Source organism: Pseudophryne corroboree, chromosome 2, assembly GCF_028390025.1.
Source record: "Pseudophryne corroboree isolate aPseCor3 chromosome 2, aPseCor3.hap2, whole genome shotgun sequence".
In the NCBI taxonomy this organism is placed as follows: domain Eukaryota; kingdom Metazoa; phylum Chordata; class Amphibia; order Anura; family Myobatrachidae; genus Pseudophryne; species Pseudophryne corroboree.
Window position 1 is genome coordinate 28,181,317 of NC_086445.1, and position 23,695 is coordinate 28,205,011.

Genomic DNA, 23,695 nt, shown 5'->3' on the forward strand with positions numbered 1-23,695 from the left:
TAGAGGAGATAGTAGTGCCATCAATAGATAATGAGATTGTAGGAGGTGAGGTTATGCAGGAGGGAGGGAAGATGATCAGCTCAGTCTTAGACATGTTAAGTTTAAGAAAGCGCTGGGACATCCAGGAAGAGGTAGCAGAGAGAGAGAGTTGGAGATACGAGTGAGGAGAGCCGGGGAGAGATGAGGGGAGGAAAGGTAGATTTGAGTGTCATCAGCATAGAGATGATATTGGAAATCAAAAGAACTAATGAGCTTACCTAGTGAGGACATATAGAGAGAGAAAAGAAGAGGACCAAGGACAGAACCTTGGGGTACACCTACAGTTAGTGGAAGTGAGGGGGAGGTGGAGTCATGAGAAGAGACAGAGAATGAACGGTCAGAGAGGTAGGAGGACAGCCAAGAGAGGGCAGTATCACCCAGACCAATGGAGTGAAGGATTTGCAGTAGGAGAGGGTGGTCCACAGTGTCAAAAGCAGCAGAGAGATCAAGAAGAATAAGTAGAGAGTAGTGGCCCTCAGATTTAGCAGCATGGAGGTCATTGCAGACTTTTGTAAGGGCAGTTTCAGTGGAGTGGAGAGAACGGAAGCCAGACTGGAATGGGTCAAGCAGTGAGTGTGAGGAAAGAAAGGACGTAAGGCAGTTGTAGACAATACGCTCAAGGAGTTTGGAGGCAAAAGGGAGAAGAGAGATGGGTCGATAGTTGGAGAGGGTGTTTGGATCAAGGGTAGGTTTTTTTAAGAACAGGGGAGACAAGAGCATGCTTGAAGGCAGAGGGGACAGTGCCTGATGAGAGGGAGAGATTGAGAAGGTGGGAAAGATGGGAACAGGCAGAAGGAGAGAGGTAGCGGAGGAGGCGGGAGGGAATAGGGTCAAGTGGGGAGGTGGTGAGGGGAGAGGAACGAATGAGAGCCATGACTTCCTCACCAGATGCATGGGAGAAAGATGTCAGAGTTGGTGAGAGGGACAGGGAGGGGTGGTAAGAGATGGGAGAAGGCTTGTTGCTGACAGTCTGGTGTACTGTGATGTCCTGACGTATGGAGTCGATTTTGGATGTGATAACATCAAGCACCTAGCCGTGCAGTCTCCATTTGCAAACATTTGGGATACAAAATGGGTCATTCTGAAGAGCTCAGTGACTTCCAGCGTGGTACTGTGATAGGACACCACCTTTGCAATAAGATGTTTCATGACATTTGTTCGCTTCCCTGGGGATGTGCGGTGCAACTAGCTACTTCATTAGCTGGGCTCCGGTCACTGGCATGGAGAAGGCACCTGTCAAATCCCATGTTGATGTGTTCTGGGATTGAGGATTGAGGATGTTGCCAAGGAAACCCAGCGGCTGCAAGGTACAGGCCACCGGGACCTCAGCACTGGTGAGCGCATGTTATATTGTGACGCACAGTGAAAACTCAAATTAAAAGTGGTCAGGGGATACTGCTGTTCAACAGGTCGTCAGATGCATTTAACAATCTGACCAAGACATCACATCTTCTTTCCTCATTGAATGGACCTTACTCGGGATTTAAACCATCAGATCCATGATCTCCCCAATTAAACACATTACAGGTTTCTGGGGAACATGGGGCGTGGCGGATGCTCCGGCAGTAGTTGGACCTATCAGTGTGGGACATGGGGGGGTGAGCTAACCAGGCCGCCAATATCAGATGTTTGCAACTTGGTGGAGCTGGGACTTGGGGCGCCTATTTTTCCAACTTCCCTTATGGAAAGCTGGCTACGCTACTGCTTGGGGAATGTCTCTGGTAACGCCAGGCAAGGCAGCAGGAGAGAGAATCTTCTACGCAGCCCCTTACACGACAGGTGAAATCTTCAGAAGAGTTCATTTTATGTTTGGTCTCATACATCAGACTGTTTATTTAGGGAAGAATGACTGCGAGTGACGTTCTCTTCTACTTTGAAGTACAGTCAGGTTATATTTCGTATATTAATGCACTGCATCCAGTGGGGAAATGAACAAATCTAATATTAAGTAAGTCATACTTAATGAACAGCGATCCTTATTAACCCTATTATTCTGTAGAGTATTGCAGTGCTACTAACGAATATGCCATTGGTATTTAACATTATTTACCCTTACGATGTCCAGAAACGTCTTCCTCCTCTCCGGCACCATCCACACTGTTACTGAAGGCCAATGTCTGCCAGCCACAGGCTGTTGTGTCATGTGCATGTGCAACGGCCAATCTACAGCCATAGGCTTTCATCCGGAGGGGACTAGGCAACGCCTGCCTGTCTAGGCTGAAGATGGAACTCCTCTTGGTGGGTCCCCAGTGCCACTTTATCACTATCACCATCATGGGACTGATTCTGACCTGGGAACAAGTCCAAATGCAGATGGATCCCGCAGATGGAACTGATCTATCTTCTGGGAATGTCATGGGAGTGTGGCCCGACTTCTATGCTCACGTGTGACGTGCAGACGGAGATGCGCTTAGACGGATCTCCTGAACAGGGGCGTAAATGGAATGTAGTGGACCCCATAGTATAATTTTCAAAGGTCCTCTGGTTCCGACCTGCCACGATCAATGACTTCTGCAACTGTTACTAAACGTCTGACACGGCATGATTCAGAGATGGACAGAGGTTCAGTGCCTCATGCAAGCAGCATTGCCTTTCCATCCCATCTCTAGGAGGGACATGCAGGAAATGTCTCAACGATGGCTTCACCCACCTATAGTCATCCCTGCTTTCCTATTTATTGGGCTATAGGCCAATCAGAGCCTGGGAGCAGTGATTTGCGGGTGTCGGGGGAAGGGGGATGAAGCTGTGCTTCATGTCCTGACACCTAGTTGAAAAAAAACAACCTTTGGCTGGTTTTGTACCATGGATGGCAGGAAACCATCTGGTTCTCCTACATTAATGGTAGAAGTATTCACCATCGGGTACATACCATCGACGACTGTTTTTTTTTTTTTGTTGTTTTTTTACTTTGATGGTCAACCCTAATTAGCGGAAACCCTCACGAGCTTACTTCGCTCGCCACGCTTCGGACACGGTGGCTCGCTGTGCTACTGATGCGCTTGAATCACCCCTTTGTGATCCTGCCCCGGGGTCAGTACTTGTTACCCCAGATGTATGTCATCCACAGGGCTATGGAATGGAAGCTGGCTGACGGCTTTTTCTACATGACTAACGGGTGTTTGGACCACCTCGTTTTCTTGTTCCAATTCTAATCTCTCTTCCAGTCTAAACTGGGAAATAGATGTTTATTATTGAAGCTGCCCAGAAATAGTTGACTGGTTGAACCCCGTGGTCAGACAGAGACTGTGCAGAGGACTTGGGTTTGGGGTTTTTACTGGCACCGTGGACTTGTTCCTTGTTGCAGGTAACATAAACCTATAACTCTCCCTCTGTCTCACACGTGGGGCGAGCCGGCCGGCAGTAATGAAAGGCATGCATGCAACCAGCGACTGGTGTGGGCTGGACCCATCTGGTTTCATGTAAGAGGAATTTATTAGGCCTGGCTGGTATATGGCTTCCCTTAAAATCAGCAGGATGGTTATTAGTCTGGGAGGAGGTATTTTCAGGCTTTAGTTAAAGAGGGTTTTGTATTGAGTCAATTAGACAGTGATCTGTTTTCTCTGTTCTCTCCATAAAACAGAAATACTAATGAGCAATGGACACGGCTTCACCTCTAGTTATAGCTCACGGTGGTACAGTGTTTGTTTTTCTTATCAATACACCTTACCAAATGCATGATATAGCGCACACTGGGAGCGTCCCTCTGGGAGAGGCCCATCAGAGCAGGTAGGTTACACTGATGCTCACAGTGATATGCATGAAGACTAATAATATAATTTATGGGTTAGACGCCATAATTTATACTCGGAGCTCCATTCTCCCGCACGTGTGTCTGCCTGTACAATGGCCCTCATTCCGAGTTGTTCGCTCGCTAGCTGCTTTTAGCAGCAGTGCAAACGCAAAACCGCCGCCCTCTGGGAGTGTATCTTAGCTTAGCAGAAGTGCGAGCGAAAGGTTAGCAGTTCTGCTATTAAACATTTTCATGCAGTTTCTGAGTAGCTCCAGACCTACTCCTACCTTGCGATCACTGCAGACAGTTTAGTTCCTGTTTTGACGTCACCAACACGCCCTGCGTTCGGCCAGCCACTCCCCCGTTTCTCCAGGCACGCCTGCGTTTTACTCTGACACGCCTGCGTTTTTTAGCACACTCCCGGAAAACGGTCAGTTACCTCCCAGAAACACCCACTTCCTGTCAATCACTCACCGATCAGCCAAGCGACTGAAAAGAGTCGCTCGGACTTGTGTAAAACTGCATAGTTTTGTGTGAAAGTACTTCGCGCGTGCGTACTGCGGCCCATACGCATGCGCAGAACAGCCGAATTTTAGCCTGATCGCTGTGCTGCGAAAATCGGCAGCGAGCGATCAACTCGGAATGAGGGCCAATGTCGTTATTCACTGGACAGATCTGCATTACAGAACACATTATCCAACAACCAGCATAAATATAGTCTACCTATTACTGCTACATCTACTATAGCGGCTACCTACAGATGTGTCCTCATACAACCAGCCTCAATACACCATGTAATGCCAGACGCCTGGAGCCAGTGAGTCGCCAGGTCCTATGTGACTGTCTGCGCCAAGCGTCTTTTCAAATCTGTTTACCTGAAAATGCGTCCAGAGACTGCACAGATTAATTTGATAATGTGACAGTTGTGTATCGTTGTGTGACTGGGTCTGAACATGGACTATAATGGAACTTGGCGTGGAAAGAAGCCACAGCCTCTGCGTTGTAGCCCTTCACATACTGATTCAGACTCTTTCCTTTAGCCTCTCCCTCCTCCCGTCACCCCCTCCCTGTTTCACGGCCATTCTTACCAAGTGCAACTTTTACCCTCTTGGCCAACTCTTACTCTCCTCATACCTCTCTCCCACCACCAACCTCTCTTGCACCCATCTTTCTCCATCTACCACACCTCCCTCACCTCTGCCCTTGATGCTGGCTCCTTGGCTGTTCTTCTCCTGCAGCTCAGTACTTCCTCGCACTAAACAGCCTCTGAATACTTCCTTTCTCCCTCAAATTCATCCTCCTACTTGGCATCCAAGATTGACACAATTTGCAAGGACATCTCATCCCTCCGACTATCCATCCCTTACCAAATTGTCTTCCTTCTCCCTCACCACTAAGAAAGTGTAAGTCTGTGTTTTTGATCACCTCACATTTCCACTTTCTCCATGGACCCCTCAAGCCTGCTCTCATCTGCCAATTTGTTCAACCTGTTCCTCTCATATGGCATTACCCCCTCCTCACTTAATCACACAGACTTGATTTACTCATCCTTAAAAAACCTTCACTTGACCCCAACTCTCTTTTTAAACCCAATCTTTCTTCACCTTTTTGTCTCCATGCTCCTTGGGAGGATTGTTTATCTCCAACTCACCACATTCCTCTCTTCCCATTAACTTCTTCCCATGACCCTCTTCAATCTGATTTCTGTCCCCCTTCACTCTACAGAAATCACTCTTACTAAGGTCACCAATGACCTTCTCACTGCCTTGTCTAAAAGTCACTTATCTATTCTCGTCCTTCTCAAGCTCTCTGCTGCCTTTGACAAAGTCAATCACTTGCTTCTCTTTCAAACTCTCCATTCTGTTGGTCTCAGTGATTCTGTCCTCTCCTAGTTCGTCTTACTTCACTGAAAGTTATTTTCAGTCTCTACCTCTATCTCCGTCTCCCCCTTCCGCTATCTGTCACTGTTTCCAAGGTAGGGACTTTTACCAGAGAGATTATGTAAATGGGCATGTGGTACAAATCTGTGAGGGTGTAGACTCTCAGGTAACCATCCAAGCATCACTCAGTTTTGGCAGGAGTCCAAGGAGATGCTGCCCCCCAACGCTTTTCACAAATGTGTCCGGAGGAGGAAACATTCTCAAAACGCGATGGAAGCAACAACTCCTTGGACTTCTAAAACTGAGGGACTATAGTATTTTCCTGATTAAATGATGACTGGATGGTAACCTGAGAATATGGAACCTCAGTTTTATACCAGATACCCGTTTACATCATCTCTCTGGTAAAAGTCCTTAGTTTGGACAACCCTATTACCGCACTGATACTTGACTTGTATTGGATTGTTTATTTTACTTTTTATATAGGTTATTGCTGGTTATTTCCTCCTGGATGTCCCAGCGCTTTCTTAATCGTAACATGTCTAAGACTGAGCTGATCATCTTCCCATCTTCCTAAATACCCTCACCTCCCACAACTTCATTATCTATTGACAGCACCACCATCTCCTCTACCTATGAGTGCGATGTCTTGGAGTTATTCTTGACTCCTCCCTCTCTTTCAAACCACACATTCAGTACCTTTCAGCAGTTCTGCCATTTTCAACTCAAAAAATATCTTCAGGATCAAGCCTATTCTCGCCCTGGAGGCAACAAAGGCCCTCATCCACTCACAGGTCCTCTCCAGACTGATCTACTGTAACTTCCTCTTATCTGACCTCCCTGCCTCCGACCTCTCTCCTCTCCAACCTGTCCTCAATGCTGTTGACCAGCTCATCTTCCTTTACAAATGTACTACGTCGGCCTCCCAGATACTCCAAGCCCTACACTGGCTCCCCTATCTCTTCAACCCAACACACTCAATTACAAAGCCCTCTCCCAATTCTCTCCTATGCACACCGCTGATCTCATCTCCCACCCACTTAGCTCCACCCATGAATGCCGACTCTAATGCCAACTGATTACTGCCTCCCACCTCCAAGATTTTGCCCAAGGTGCTCCTCACCTCTGGAATTCTCTACCTCTCCCTATCAGACTCTCCACCTCTCTACAAAACTTCAAACGGGCTCTCAGGACCCACTTCTTCACCAGTGCCATCCAACTCTCATCCTAACCGACTGCTCCATGCTTACTGTCTACCCCATCTGCGTCACCCGTTTGTCTTCCTCTCCCCTCATATGCTTTTCCTCCCCCTACTTATATCATCATCTCCTCCCCACTTCCTACAATGGCACCTAACCCTTGGGTTCTGCCACCATGCTTCTTCTTTGGGTACTATGACCGCTGCTGCAGAAATGTTTATAAACCATGACCATGTCCTGCCTTGTTCTGTACTGTAAGGCACTTTGGACCCCTTGTGGTGCCATATAAAGGATAATAAATAATAATAAAAATTTTATTTTTCATCTTTTACTATTGTCTCATAGTGCATGTACAGTATGGTTACATACTAAAGTAGATCTGACCAGAAAAGTGTCAGCTCCCGCAAATCTACATATATATATATATATATATATATATATATATATATATATATATACACATTACAAGCCTCTGTACGGAACCACTGTCCGCGACACTCCCCAGGCGCCACGTTAGATATACAAGGAGGTTCAATGGCGTTAACAAACCTATTTATTTCCAGATACGCTTCTCCTGTGGTGAGTGGTTAAATGACCCGGAGTGTCCAATCTCACGGTGAAAACATCCCGTACGGTAGAAAGTGAAAACATCATGCAATTAGAATAGATTAATAGTTACTTTATTATAAATCCTTTAGACAAACACAACATTCATAAACGAGAAAAAAAATTATTCAGAAAATATTTTAATTAGATCTTTTCAGACAGAAATAGATATCAAAATAAATAGATTTGCTTTGTCAAGGTCGGCTAGGCACAGTTTGTTTTCTAAAAGACTGGAAATCCAGCACAGCGGCCAGTGGCGTCACCTACGTCTCCACCTGGACTTTCCTGCAGCCGCCTCTCCCTCAGGAAGTCCCCCTCTCCCACCGGTATAATGTAGTAGGTGATGTTGGTTACACATATACATCTGAGCTTGGGACACTGTACAGCAATGAAGAACACACTAGCATGACTTTATCCAGGGGCACCCAGGCTCCAGACACAACTGTTGGTCTCCAAAACCGTGGGGGATTCTCGCTGTGCGCTGTACTGAAGTGTGGCATATACAGAGAACCTTTATAGATTTGTATTTTTTAAATGTTACAGTGCTTTGCATGGATGTCAGAACGGCCATTGCTTCCGCAGGAAATCACGTCTTGGTTACTCTCTAGAGGCTGACATATATCTTATAAAGTCTTCTCCACAACATAAATCATTGATCGGTGTTAAGTAAATCAACTACCCTTAGAGCATATCCATTATTAGGTCTCCTGAAGAAGGGCACCCACGGGTCTACGCGTAATAATATTACTTTTACAGGGGGATCAGAAGTGCATGGCTCGAGGCAGTAGGAGACCCCCTAACTCCCCCCCCCCCATCCCTTAGGCTATCACTGGGGCTCTTTGCCATCCTGATGAATTGGGCTAAGTACCAAGACTGGGACACCCACATTTATCACCCAGTATAATAGATAAGAGGCAGCTAGTGTATTCCTTGATTCAATCTTGTCTAATCAAAACCCATAAATTTAGATCCACCCACACACTAGGAACGACCACCATGAGATGATCTGGGGGTAACCCGGACCCCTCTACACCACCGCACGCTGACTGCTGGCCCACTACCGAAGGCAACACAGCCCCCGCATCCCCTGTGATCCTAGCATAATACAGTATATGTCACATACATCAATGACCCGATATAATCGCTTTGATGGAACATAAAAGCATATGAGAACATACCAACATACCCTGCACCAATGTTTGGTACTTTTATAAAGAGGGACCAATGGGGAAAATATGTTTTGAGAACGTATTTTCATTTGAAGGGCCCCATCCGTCCGTTATGAAAACCAGTCAGATATTATATCCGTTATATGTCCCGAGCCTGGTAAAAGAACAGACACACTTTATTTACACTCATTTTAAGGTGGCCACTGTGCTGTCCTATGGCAGGAGAGAAGGTTCTATTATATTATATTATGGGGCGTACTGCTGGCAATGACTCTCACAGCCTCAGTAAAGGTCTCTTTTGTGCTTGATAATCAATACAGTGCAGCATACATCTATACTGAGCGTTAGTGTGTGCGGTATTAATATCAGGCGGGCGATAACGTTCTTGTGTTGGGTTTCCCCGCGGGAAGGTAATGTTATAATTCTGCGATAAGCGGATACTGCGCGTGAAGTGAGAGACGGTAACTTCACCTTATTTACAAAGGCACGGCTGTGTGGCTAAGACATTAGTAGGTCGCTTTAGTTGAGCACCATAAGGTAAGGGCGCCACTGGGAAGTGCGCGGTCAGGGTCCCGCCGCTGGAACCTGCTGTGCGCTCTGCGTGGAGACGCGTTACGATGAGCACAATTGCATTATGTATAAATATTTATATCTCCCAATTCCAGCTCAGCAGGAAGTCAATAGAAGCAAAGGTGTCCCCCCCCCACCCCCACACCGGAGGAGGAAGATCTGGAGAGGGCACACATTGCAGGGGGCACGGACTGTTTCCAGTAACACCATCCTCTTACTCCCAGAGTATCTGGCTGGACCGCAGTCCCTTTTGGTCTCTGGTAAAGTGACCCGGTGTCAGGACGGCAGCCATCTTGTTGCGCTGCAGCCTCTCTGTCTCTCTGGGGTCTGACCGCCTGGCATGTCGCATTGGGTAATCTTTTGGCAGTAGCATTTCTCATCTCTTCATTTCTGGGCTGTCTGGCGTTGGTGGAGGTTCCTGTACCCGCTACAAGGCCTCAGTCTGTATCTCGGAGATCTCCGTCATGTTCAGATCAGGAGGCTGGGGCCTGAAGATGTTCCACTGACCTGGCCATGGAGAAGAAAGAAAGTCACTTGTAGTATAGATCTGGACATAGGGTGCAAGAGCCAAAGATGTCTCTGGTCGCATTCTACGTGTGCGGCCCTTTCTGTATCATGTGACGCAAGCACGGGCCGGCCGAACACAGGAGGGGTATACGCAATAGCCTGCAGGTTGCAGGCAGCTGCCAGATTTCTGAGGTTTAGCTGCTATAACAAAAGCTGCAATTTTGTATTTTTTTTTTTTTTTTTGGGGGGGGGGGGGGGGGGAGGGGAATGGCCACCAGCGTTCTTTTACCATCTTTTTTAAAAAAGTGCCACTTAAAGTATGGCGGCTAGACCTCCGAAATCTCGCAGCTGCCTGCAACTTGGGGCAATTGCATTTAATGATTGAAATTCATTTTAATGTATGATGTGCATTAATCCTTAATTCGCTTTGGGAAGTGCATCGCCATTATTTTCCTAACCCTACGCTCATCTGTACAGACTAAAGGACTGATGCAGCGACGGTGCACATGCGTCCAAAAATTACCTTAAAAAAGAGTCAGACATGTTACGCGACGCGTCCAGTGCTGCGTCACCACGGGACGTGCCAGGTTTACCTCAGGCGTACTCTCACCCACATACGCTGACACCCAACCAGGTCATAAGCACAGGGGAAAAAAATGTTTAATATTTGCTTTAATAGCGAAACAAAAACACCTCTACCGTACAATACAGAAGATGTGATCCTCCTTATTGTGAATGAATGAAAGTTGCAAAAAAATTCCCTCCCCCCACCTCAAAATCATATAAATATGGACCATGAACGCATGAAGACAGGGCCCATCAGCTTCTGAGGTGAATCTGCAATCAGCCAATCAGAAGCTAGCTTGTGCCGGAGGCTATTATCAGTGTGAATGTGCAACAGCCTTCAGGCAACACTATGGGCATAGCTATCGCGGGTGCCGTTGCTATGTGGCCCCGAAGCTTACTGGGCCCCAGAACCAGGTCATAAAGCTTCCTACCAAGCTCCCTGAATTGCCCACTAAGGGGCACTGTAACGTGGCACAATCTGAACTGGGCACGGTAATGTGGAGTAACATGAACTGGAAGGTACTGTAATGTGGCAATATGAACTCGGGCACTGTAATGTGGCAATATGAACTCGGGCACTGTAATGTGGCAATATGAATGGAGGGCACTGTAATGTGGCAATATGAATGGTGGACACTACAGTGTGGCATAATATATAACTGGGGTTACCATAATGTACCATATTATGTTTGGGGGCACTTTATTGTGGCATAATATACACCGGGGACACTGCTTGGCGTAATATGAACTGGGCGCGCTGTGTTACATAATGTGCACTGGCAGCACTACCATGAACGACTGCTGTGCGGAGAGGTGTCTCTTTAGAAGCCCCTTCCTGATGTTGCTATGGGGCCTGCAATGTTGCTATGGGGCCCGCAAAGTTCTTGCTACACCCATGGGTAGCGCCCATCAATGCGGCCACTGGCAGGTCCATCTGCGTCTCCGTGCTGGCCTGATTTTGCTCGCAGTCATGCGGACACACCCTTACTGTACTCAGCCTATAGGAGCCCATCCCATCTCAGCCGTTCCCCAGCCTGGTGAAAGCCGGTGCAAGCGCCAGATGCTAACCAAGGGGAGAGTTATCAAAGCTTGGAGAGCGATAACCAATCAAATTCTTATTTCTGTTTCAGACATGCTCAGTGGCTGTCGCAGACCCTCCCTGCGATCTCTCCTTGTCCCTATAATAAGGAATCCACAGAGGGGATCCAGTGGATTTAGGTAGCTCTAGATGGTATGGGCCTTTGCCAGAAGATACATATAGTGCGACTTATATTTTATAGTCTCTTAATGAATGTCTCTGCCTTCGACCCGGCTCGGGTTGCCATGCACATTCCTGCCACGGAGCCCCAGGCTTGAGTGCCCCGAACCGAGGGTGTGCACAGGGGGCAGCCTGAGCAAAGGGGAGTATAGCATACCGACTGACCCTTTACCGCCCCATTTGAAGAAAAAAATACAAATGATACTCTGGTGCGGAAACTAAGAGGAACCTGTAACGGAAACGTCTGCACATGATCGGAACTGACATGAGGTGAAAAAAAAGCCTCTCCTGAAAAGATATATCCGTATGGGGTGCAATGGGACAGGAAATAAAGGAGAGGGGCAATTAAAAACAAGATTTGTGGTAAGAACATGCCGTTGTTAAATCTCTTTCTGCGAGGTACACTGGGTTCCACAGGGAATAACATTGGGGTGTAGAGTAGGATCTTGATCCGAGGCACTAACAGGCTAAAAGCTTTGACTGTTCCCAGAATGCATAGCGCCGCCTCCTCTACAACCCCGCCTCCATGCACAGGAGCTAAGTTTTGTTAACCAGTCCAATGCAGTAGCAGGTAAAAGAGATGACAACCGTTAGTAGCCACATGCACCACACTCTCACGACAGGAGAAGGTGTCAGCGGCTAATGCCATACAAACCCAAAGAAGCTAAGAGCGTCAGGGTGGGCGCCCTGTGGAACCCAATGTATCTCGCAGAAAGAGATTTAACAAGGGTAAGTTCTTACCATAAATCTCCTTTTCTGCAGCGGGGTACACTGGTATTCCACAGGGAATAACATCGGGGATGTCCTAAAGCAGTTCCTCATGGGAGGGGATGCACTGTAGCGGGCACAAGAACCCGGCGTCCAAAGGAAGCATCCTGGGAGGCGGATGTATCAAAGGCATAGAACCTTATGTGTTCACTGAGGACCACGTAGCCACCTTGCACAATTGTTCAAGGGTCGCACCACGGCGGGCCGCCCAAGAAGGTCCAACAGACCGAGTAGAATGGGCCTTGATAGTCGCAGGAGCTGGACGACCAGCCTGTACATAAGCATGTGCAATCACCATTCTAATCCATCTGGCCAGGGTCTGCTTGTGAGCAGGCCAGCCACGTTTGTGAAAACCAAATAGTACAAAGAGAGAATCAGACTTCCTAATGGGAGCTGTCCTCTTCACATAGATACGGAGAGCCCGTACCACATCCAAAGACCGCTCTTTGGAAGACAATTCAGGAGAGACAAAGGCCGGAACCACAATCTCCTGATTAAGGTGGAAAGAAGACACCACCTTAGGTAGATACCCGGGAAGTGTTATCTGAAAAATCAGATAGGGGGACCTACAAGACAAGGCACCCAAATCCGACATCCGTCTAGCAGAGGCAATAGCCAGTAGAAACAATACCTTAAGAGAATGCCTCCAGAACCACCGACAAATCCCAAGGAGCCACAGGCGGGATGTAAGGAGGTTGAATCCGTAACATACCCTGAGTGAATGTATGAACATCGGGTAGAGTCGCAATTTTTCTCTGGAACCAAACCGACAAGGCAGAAATATGAACCTTGATGGAGGCCAAACGAAGGCCTAAGTCAAGGCCCTGTTGAAGAAAGGCCAAAAGTTTGTCCGAACTATACTTGTAAGCGTCATGATTGTTAGTGGCGCACCAAGCAAAGTAAGAATTCCAGACCCTATGATAAATCCGAGCAGAAGCCGGTTTACGGGCCTTCAACATGGTTTGAATAACCTCCTCAGAAAATCCTTTGGCCCTCAGAACCGATGCTTCAAGAGCCACGCCGTCAAAGCCAACCGGGCCAAATCCTGATATACACAGGGGCACTGAACGAGGAGATCTGGGCGCTGCGGAAGTAAAGGGGACGCTCTATCGAGAGACCCTGAAGATCTGAGAACCTATGCCGTCTGTGCCATGCTGGAGCGATCAGAAGTAGGATTCCTCCTTCTTGCTTGAACTTCCTTATTACTCTGGGCAGGAGGGAACATGTATGGCAGCCGAAAGTTCCATGGAATTGCCAGTGCGTCCACGAATGCTGCATGAGGATCCCTTGTCCTTGCTCCGAAGACCGGAACCTTGTGATTGTGTCAAGACACCATCAGATCCACATCTGGTAGGTCCCACTTCTCCACTAGGAGTTGAAATACTTCTGGATGGAGGCTCCACTCTCCGGCGTGTACGTCCTGACGACTGAGGAAGTCCGCTTCCCAGTTTAGGACCCCCAGAATGAAAACTGCCGATAGGACTGGCAGATGGCTTTCAACACACTGAAGAATCCTTGATACTTCCCTCATTGCCATGCGGCTTCGAGTGCCGTCTTGATGATTTGTGTACGCCACCGTGGTGGCGTTGTCCGACTGTACTTGAACAGGTCTGTTCTGTACTAAATGCTGGGCCAAGTTCAGTGCATTGAACACTGCCCGCAATTCCAGAATGTTTATCGGGAGGACTCCTCACTGGTCCACCGACCCTGAAGGGAGTGTTGCTCCAACACCGCGCCCCAACCTCTCAGACTGGCATCCGTCGTCAGAAGGACCCAGTTGGAGATCCAGAAGGGACGACCCCTGCTCATTCGGTTTCGGGACTAGGAACAGCGGTGAATAGTACCCCTTACCTCTCTGAGTCAGAGGCACCTGTACCACCACTCCTGTGTCCAGGAGGGACTGTACCACCGAATGAAGAGTTTTTGCCTTCACCTGATCCGAAGTTTGTCAGGCAATATCAAAGAGGGGGACGATTCTTGAAGGATATGGCGTAACCGTGAGTGACGACTTCCCGTAGCCAGGCGTCGGAAGTGGTCCCTAGAAGTCGGCCTCCCACCCTGGGCTCCCCCAGAGGGAGGCCCGCCCCGTCATGCAGCAGGCTTGTCAATTTTGGAAGCAGGCTGACGGGCAGCCCAGGCCCGTTTAGGTTTGGACTTAGTGGTTTTGGAAGTGCAAACCTTTTGCTTTACCTGAAGGACGAAAGGAGCGAAAGGAAGTACTCTTAACCTTCGGCACCGAAGGAGCAGTACTAGGTAGACACACTGTTTCAGCAGAAGCTAAATCAGCCACTATCTTGCTGAGGTCCTCTCCAAAAAGAATGTCTCCCTTAAAAGGGAGCACCTCCAGGGTTTTCTTTGAATCCAGATCCACAGACCAGGACCGTAACCAGAGAATCCAGAGAGCCAAAATGGACGTAGTAGAAGCCTTGGCCGCCAGAATACTGGCATCAGAAGCCGCCTCCTTAATGTAATGAGATGCTGTGACAATATACGAGAGACATTGTCTAGCATTATCAGAAAAGTTGGACGGCAGCTCCGCTTCCACCTCCTGAGCCCACGCTTCAATAGCTTCAGCAGCCCAAGTAGCTGCAATAGTGGGCCAATGCACAGCTCCTGCTAGGGTGTAAATCGCCTTTAAGCAACCCTCCACACGCTTATCCATCGGCTCTTTCAGAGAAGTGACGGCAGTTACAGGCAGAGCTGAGGATACCACCAGCCACGCCACTTGCGAATCCACCGGCGGGGGTGTTTCCCAATTTTTACTTATCTCCGCAGCAAGGGGATAGCGAGCTAGCATCTTCTTGTGAGGTGTGAATTTCTTTCCCGAATTTTCCCAGGATTCCTGACGTATGTCAACTAAATGATCAGAGTGAGGTAAAACTTGTTTAACAACCTTCTGATGTTTAAACCTGTCCGGTTTCTTAGAGGTAGCATCAGGCTCTGGGTCATCAGTAATTTGAAGAATTAGTCTAAAAGCCTCCAATAAGTCAGGAACATCCACCTGTGAGACAGATTCCCCATCAGAAGTATCTGGATCAGTGTCTGTGGGGTCAGTATACACGCCATCCTCATCAGACAAGGTGTCTGGGACGTGGGTGGATTGTGAGGAAGTAATGGGCCGCTTAGAGGACCCCTTGGTCTTAGGCGGGCGAGAGTTAGCTTTCTGTTTAGTCAGTGAGTGGTTCAATTGCTGTAACTGAGTGGACAGGTGATCTGCCCATGGCGGATTAACCACAGGGACAATATGCGGTTGTACCGGCACGTGCGGTCCCATAGGGGGCGTAAGTCTAGTTAACAGCGTACTTAATAATGTGGAAAAAGTAGCCCAAGGTGGTTCATTATGAACCCCCGTTGCTACGGTCCAACTGGGGGGTAAGGAACCCCCAGAACCTGAACCGTCTGCTGCTATATTTTCCTCAAACGTGTCTGCAGCGTCACCACCACGCACTGTGGGATCAGCCCCAGCTCCGTCGCCCCTTGTAGCTGACATATCTGAAAGCTCAATTCAAGGCAACCCAGTACAATATCAGCAGTACAACACCTGACAAGAACCCCCTGTGTAGTGTATTAGCACAAACAGAGAGTTCCAGAGGTATATGGTGACTACAAATCACAGAGAAAAATACACAATAAGTATATCTTGTGAAACACCTATATTAAATAATAACCCTGACGCACTTAGCCCCCTCAGGTTACAGAATACAGGGATAGCAATCTGAGTGAGATACACGAAATGGAGGTCACACAGCAGCTATATGCACACACATAGTCACATTGTACAATGCAGAAATTATGACATGCAATAAAACTGCACTGTACTAGCAATACAGAGTAATACTAAGTATAGCTATACACTCAATAGATATAACATTGCACAGTAAAGACTGGATGTATATCACAGGGTACTTGTACTAAATAACCCTAACTAAATGCACTCTTTCTTAATTAACACTGGGGGTCATTCCGAGTTGATCTCTAGATGTTTTCAGTCGCTGCACAGCGATCAGGCAAAAAATCGGCACCTCTGCGCATGCGGCGCAATGCGCACGCGCGTCGTACTATTACAACGAAGGATGTAGTTTCACACAAGGTCTAGCGAAGCTTTCAGTCGCACTGCTGGCCGCAGAGTGATTGACAGGAAGGGGGCGTTTCTGGGTGTCAACTGACCGTTTTCAGGGAGTGTTCGGAAAAACGCAGGCATGCCAGGAAAAACGCAGGCGTGGCTGAGCGAATGCAGGGCGTGTTCGTGACGTCAAAACAGGAACTGAATACTCTGAAGTGATCGCAAGCGCTGAGTATGTCTGGAGCTACTCTGAAACTGCACAAAATTATTTTGTAGCCGCTCTGCGATCCTTTCGTTCGCACTTCTGCTAAGCTAACATACACTCCCAGTGGGCGGTGGCATAGCGTTTGCACGGCTGCTAAAAACTGCTAGCGAGCGATCAACTCGGAATGACCACCACTGTCAGCAGACATGTAGAATACTTAAGTGTCCTGTAAAATGCACAGCGCTGACATGCAGGCGACTTTACAGAGGAGGATTTGCCCAAACAGTCCCAGGATCAGCTCAGCTTGTCTTAATGGCGCCCAAACGCTGACAGGGAGTGAGGGAGAGAGAGATGCAGCTTCAGGGTGGGAACATTTACTCTAAATGGCGCCCTGGGGATGGGGGAGGGGCTACAGGTCAAAGCCTTATCCCCTTGATGGACTTCACCACCGGGTACTGTGGGCCATATAAAAACGTTTTTTAGTAAAACCGACCTGTGCCCTTGCCCTGGTGGTCTAGTGGGGTCCCTGTACTGCCACAGTGTCCACACCAGCGCGCGCGGTCCGCCTACCACCGGCCGCGCCCGATCGCAGTTACCAGTGGGTCCCGCCTGAGGGACCCTCTTACCTCCTCCCTAAGTGCGGCCACGCGATCCAGGAGAGCTGCGGTGGTGTGTGTGTGCCTGACTGAAGAAAACCGGAGCCTCCGCTGTAAGTACCCGGCAACCAGGCCGCGGGAGTATACAGCGCCGCTGGGGAAGGTGATGGAGCTGCAGCAGGAGATGTCAGAATGACATCTAACACAGTCAGTGTCTCTGCTGCAGCCCTTGAAGTCTTCAAATTTCACTTAGAAAAGCTCTTCTGAGGGCCGCTGGAGCAGCCCTGCCTATTGTATGCCTGCACTGCAGGAACCAACTACAAAACTGAGCTCCTGTGCACGGAGGCGGGGTTATAGAGGAGGCGGCGCTATGCATTCTGGGAACAGTCAAAGCTTTTAGCCCGTTGGTGCCTAGGATCAAGATCCTACTCTACACCCCGATGTTATTACCTGTGGAACCCAGTGTACCCCGCTGCAGAAAAAAAAAATTGCCATGAGATCCTAAGGTCTGATTCTCGCTATCCGATTCGCTCTGTATATTTGGATAACTGCACAGTGCTACCCCTATAATATCTTCGGCACATGTTACCCTGTTGTGCAGTTGTCATTGGGTGACATGACATTGAGAAAGAGGGGCATGATATGGTACAATAAGACGTAAAGGGGTCCGGGGGTGGTTGAAACCTTCTTCAGTTACACACCTGCGTTCCAGCAACGAGAGTATTTATTATTATTCAGTGAATATAATCCCGCGTGCGATCTACAGTACATCTAAGACAAGCACACTGGTTTTTTCATCCCGCTATGTGACTTGGCAGCTCCGGCCCCACCAGGCCTGGCACACAACCGTCCGCATCTAGGGTTTTTTTTTTTTTTTATGACTTTTTTGGCTGCTAAACATTTACAAGTCGTGTCATGAAATTCTCACTCCGTGTAGCCAGAGCTCCAGTAAAAAAAACAGAGTCTGATTTATGAGCGGCAGCAGAGAAGACTCCACACTTAGTCCAGACTTCCTTATACTTCATAAGGGACCAATAAAGCTCTGCGAAGAGGACTGTGGTTACCCACCATAAATCAGAGCTCTGCAGCGCGAATGATGTCACTTCAAAATCACAAACATCACCGCGCTTGGTGCTCAGAAGAAGCAGAATAGGTGTCCCCAGTCCGCAGCGCGTCACAAACCATCGCAGCCCAACCGCGCTACTAAGCCATGGTTTGGCAATGCCCAATGGCCTGCATCACCCCAACCCCTGGGCTCTGTGATGGACCGATTTCATCTGGCAGGTGCGGCGGTGCACTTCACTTTGTGGAAGCAGTGCAGAGCCCGCCTTGCATTTTATGGTCCGGACACGACTCTTGTGGTGGAGAGGGCACATATTCTGGGGTGTGACGCACAATCCTGGCCGTTGCTCCAGCGCCATCCCTACTGTTCATCACCGCTGTGCCTGACGCAAGTGTGTGCGCAGCAGCGTATAGTTCTACATGAATAAGTAAGACGCACATTTTGAGCGAGAAAGACACTCGGGGGCGGCTGAGTCGCACAGAACCTGGCGCACCGAGAGGGGCGACCCCAGCTGCCGCCAATCAGTAAAGACAACTTCCAGGGCACAAAAAAAGAAATAACATGTAACGCCAGCCTCCAGCGCAAACAGGCTTCCCTGTTACTGCGTCACCTGATTGGAGATGTGCCACGGCCAATCAGCTGCTGCGTTCACAACTCTCCCATCCGTGGCGCAACTAATACTGCAGAGTACCCAGTCCTGCAGCGCCTCTCGTTTGTTATAAAATAAACCCAAAACATTGGCTTACAATGAATATTCTATGCCCGGGCAATAAGGGAAGCGTCAATGGTGCCAATCACAAGTAGATCACCATGGCCCACTGGCACTTTGCCCATATGCACCAACTTTGTCCCCCCCCGCAGGCGCATGTTCGCAAATGCAAGAATCTCGCCCTTACTCGTAGCGTATGTTAGAATGCCGGTCTCCCCCCCCCCACGCTCGCTTGCTCCCCTCTCCCATCCCCACATCTGCATGTGTCCCATAATCCTTCATGCCTGCCTTGGCGCACATGTAAGCTCCTGCATTTCTGAGCATCTGCAAAAACGATTTCAGAGCCGCCGCGATAACTGGCGCCATTACTTCATTGTGCGTCACCCCACAATCTACCTAATCCGCAAACATACCTGTACACAGGGGGGGTCTGCAGACACGAAGCAAAGGATATTGGTGGTCATTCCGAGTTGATCGCAGCCAGTAACTTTTCGCTGCTGCTGCGATCAACTAGTCCACGCCTATGGGGGAGTGTGTTTTAGCTTAGCAGGGCTGCGATCGCCGCCCTCCATTCTCCTGGACACGCCTCCGTTTTCCTCACCACTCCCCAAAAACGGCTCCAAACGGTCTGGTGACGCCTTCTTTCTGTCAATCTTCTTGTGGTCGGCTCTGCGACCGCTTTCTTCGTAGGACGCAACGTAACCCGGCGACCCCCGTCGCTGGGCAACGACGCGCATGCGCAATGCGCCCACCGCGCATGCGCATTCCAGACCCGTTCGCACCGCAGCGACAAACCGCTGCGTGCGAACGGGTCGGAATGACCTCATCAGGCGGCACAAAACTCATTTCCAGCAGATCACGGGTTAAACTGTGACAAATACCTAAACGCCCAACTCAATTCAAAAGTGTTACTTGCGTAAGAAACTGGACATATATTTATCTATGAAAGGGCACGGGGGAAAATAACAGCGAGGAGACGAGGGAACATAAACTAATAAATGTGGTAGGAAAAGCCAAAGGACATCGGAATCTCCACACTTGGGAGGTCTCTTCTCACCGCAGGGTGATAAACATTCCAGGCGGAGAGCATCATCGTAACAAAGGATTGGGGGGTACTGCGGCTCGGGCCGCTCCACACACGGGGGGCGACTGGGTAGAATAAGGAAACCCGGAGGTACAATCACCTCGGTACCTGTCTGCTTCGCTTCTTCCTCGCCGCAACCAACAGCCCCCTCCTCACACGCCGTGGCCCCAGAATATCAGGCTGGGGTGGATTAGGAACGGGACTGGTAGAATCTTCCTGATCACCCATACAATTCAGGGCGGGGGTGGGCTGGGCAGGGGGGCAGTGTGCCATCTGCCCCCTGGGCCAGTGCAATTTAAGTGTTCCAGGGCCATTTTTGCATTGTATTCCCAGTGAAAAGCTGGGCCACTTCCTTGAGTCTGCCCCCCCAGGCTGAAAGTTGCCAGCCAGCCCCTGATTCAAGGCAGGGAGGGAAATACCATACAATCTGCCCCACAGTGCACGGATTGCCCCCTCCCCACCGCTCTCTCCCATGCAAACAATCCTGTCCCACAAAGTACAATCTTGGCGCACTCATCTCACACTCAGAAAGGTAGGAACAACCCGAAGTGGCTCAGCACCTCCCATCGCAGGGTGTGCCTCCCTGTAAGCCTGTGACATCTCCAGACAGCGTTTATCTTTTAAGAACTACAGATGGGTCCTCCGTTATATTGACTGTTTCTGAACCTAGACGGAGGTGTAGGTTGCTGAGTTTAATCACGGACAGGCGCGTTGAGGCGCGACTAGATACTCAGCATGCAATACACATCTCCACCACTGGGTGGCTAATGCTCCACTAATCCAGTATTTTAGTTTGAATAGCGGCGGATTGATCTACAGTACAAGCTCTGGCAAATGGTCAGTGACGACTGTAATGTTAATATACAGTCCTGTACTGCATACTGTACACACAGATGGTGACCAATGGTCAGACGGAGAGAGTAAAAAAAAAAAAAATAGTTTATTCAGATGCAAACGAACGTGTTAGGTGTATAGTTATAGGTGACCAATAGGTGGTTTATAGAGAAGCACCCCAATATATTACTAATCTGTAACCCATCAGCAGAGGGCGCTCTGCAAGCAGGTCTACTTATAGCAACCTATTAACGCGCTGGGTCAACATGAAATAACAGTGTGGTGTTCTCAGGGTTTAGGGCCCAGAACATCTGCCCACCCCCCCCCCAAGGGCCTGTCCCATCCTGCCCTCTTCTGGCGCACACCCAACAAGTCATGTTTTAACCACTTAAATGGCTAATATTTTTTCCAAAAAACATTCAGAAATTTTTTTTGTTTTTTTCCTGACATATCCAAATAATTTTATTTAAAAGAATTTAGTAACTTTTTAAAAAAACAGAAATCGATACAAACAGCAATGGGCGATATAGATATCGGACCATTGATGATCGGCCCATCGGGTGAGGAGCTGCTTTTTTACGTTTCACCAGCGGCTGCTAATCTCTGGGACGCCCGGGTTGGTCGGTCCAGAGCTTGGCAGGCAATGGGGGAGGGAACCAGGAAGCAGAAGGGCCAGGGGTCACTCTGAGAGTGGCAGCTGCCGGAAGGCTGTCTTCCAGCAGCCACACAGTGGGCGTTTCTGACTGGTCGCATCTGATGGTACACCGGACTGTGTTTATTACGCGTGGCCCTTCTATATTACAGGTGCCTGCCAAAGTAATTAAATTACACAACAATGCCTCATCGCCGGGTTCTCCAAGGTGATAGCAACATCAAGTTTTGTGATCAACTGAACTCCTCCCTGATTCCGCCACATTGCACCCCATAAAATAAAATAATAATAAAAAAGACGTCACAAAACAGGATTTACGCTGCGATTTGCACTTTTCTACGGTTGTGAATGAGCCCTGATATGCAGATTGTAATTTACCTTCACTAGTTCTGGTCACCAGACGGAAGTGCTCCGACTCTTGTTTGAAGTCCTGTTTTGCCACCTTCTTAATCTGGATTAGATGGAATATCCCTGTAGGGAACACCAGAAAGAAGATGACTATGGGATGACAGTGGATGTACAATCGCTCACAGACTGTAGTGTAGAATTATCTGGAGGTGGATGAAGAATGAGGGATGAGGGGAAGGGGGGCTGTATCAAGCCTTGGAGAGTGACAAAGTGGAGAAGTTCCCAAAAGCAACCATTAAGGGTCTAACTGTCCTTTCAAAGACTGTGCTAGATAAAAGGGTTTTATTTAGGAATCGTCAGTTCTACAACCCGGCACTTCTAATATAATCCCAAAATGAATAGGGCAATGCTTTCACTAGCGCCCACGGGATTAATAGGGCAATGCTTTCACTAGCGCCCCCGGGATTAATAGGGCAATGTTTTCACTAGCGCCCCCGGGATTAATAGGGCAATGCTTTCACTAGCGCCCCCGGGATTAATAGGGCAATGCTTTCACTAGCGCCCCCGTGATTAATAGGGCAATGCTTTCACTAGCGCCCCCCGGGATTAATACGGCAATGCTTTCACTAGCGCCCTCTGGGATTAATAGGGCAATGCCTCCACTAGCGTCCCCGGGATTAATAGGGCAATGCTTCCACTAGCGCCCCCGGGATTAATAGGGCAATGCTTTCACTAGCTCACCCGAGATTAATAGGGCAATGCTTTCACTAGGCCCCCCGGGATTAATAGGGCAATGCTTTCACTAGTGTCCCGGGATTAATAGGGCAATGCTTTCACTAGTGCCCCCGGGATTAATAGGGCAATGTTTCCAATAGCGTCCCCGGGATTAATAAGTCAATGCTTCCACTAGCCCCCCCGGGATTAATAGGGCAATGCTTCCACTAGCGCCCCCGGGATTAATAGGGCAATGTTTCCAATAGCGTCCCCGGGATTAATAGGGCAATGTTTCCACTAGCCCCCCGGGATTAATAGTGTAATGCTTCCACTAGCGCCCCCGGGATTAATAGGGCAATGCTTTCACTAGCGGCCCCAGGATTAATAGGGCAATGCTTCCACTAGCGCCCCCGGGATTAATAGGGCAATGTTTCCAATAGCGTCCCCGGGATTAATAGGGCAATGTTTCCAATAGCATCCCCGGGATTATTAGGGCAATGTTTCCACTAGCCCCCCTGGGATTAATAGGGCAATGCTTCCACTAGCGCCCCCGGGATTAATAGGGCAATGTTTCCAATAGCGTCCCCGGGATTAATAGGGCAATGCTTTCACTAGAGCCCCCGGGATTAATAGGGCAATGCTTTCACTAGCGTCCCCGGGATTAATAGGGCAATGCTTTCACTAGCGTCCCCGGGATTAATAGGGCAATGCTTTCACTAGCGGCCCCAGGATTAATAGGGCAATGCTTTCACTAGCGCCCCCCGGGATTAATAGGGTAATGCTTTCACTAGCGCCCCCGGGATTAATAGGGTAATGCTTTCACTAGCGCCCCCGGGATTAATAGGGCAATGCTTTCACTAGCATCCCCGGGATTAATAGGGCATTGCTTCCACTAGCGTCCCCGGGATTATTAGGGCAATGTTTCCACTAGCTTTCCCTGGGATTATTAGGGCAATGTTTCCACTATCCCCCCTGGGATTAATAGGGCAATGCTTTCACTAGCGCCCCCGGGATTAATAGGGTAATGCTTCCACTAGCGTCCCCGGGATTATTAGGGCAATGTTTCCACTAGACCCCCGGGGATTAATAGGGCAATGCTTTCACTAGCGCCCCCAGGATTAATAGAGCAATGCT

General features: G+C 48.8%; 1 protein-coding gene across 1 annotated transcript in view; it reads right to left on the reverse strand.

Annotated features, from left to right (window-relative positions):
- Positions 1 to 7,531: 7,531 nt before the first annotated feature.
- Positions 7,532 to 23,695, reverse strand: part of CHRDL2 (chordin like 2) — a 160,299-nt gene continuing 144,135 nt past the window's right edge. Inside the window, exons 10-11 of the mRNA XM_063950930.1 lie at positions 21,878 to 21,970; positions 7,532 to 9,700 (exon numbers count right to left, since the gene is read on the reverse strand). Coding sequence (XP_063807000.1) covers positions 9,621 to 9,700; positions 21,878 to 21,970 — 173 coding nt within the window. The 3' untranslated portion in view covers positions 7,532 to 9,620. The remainder of the gene's footprint in view (positions 9,701 to 21,877; positions 21,971 to 23,695) is intronic.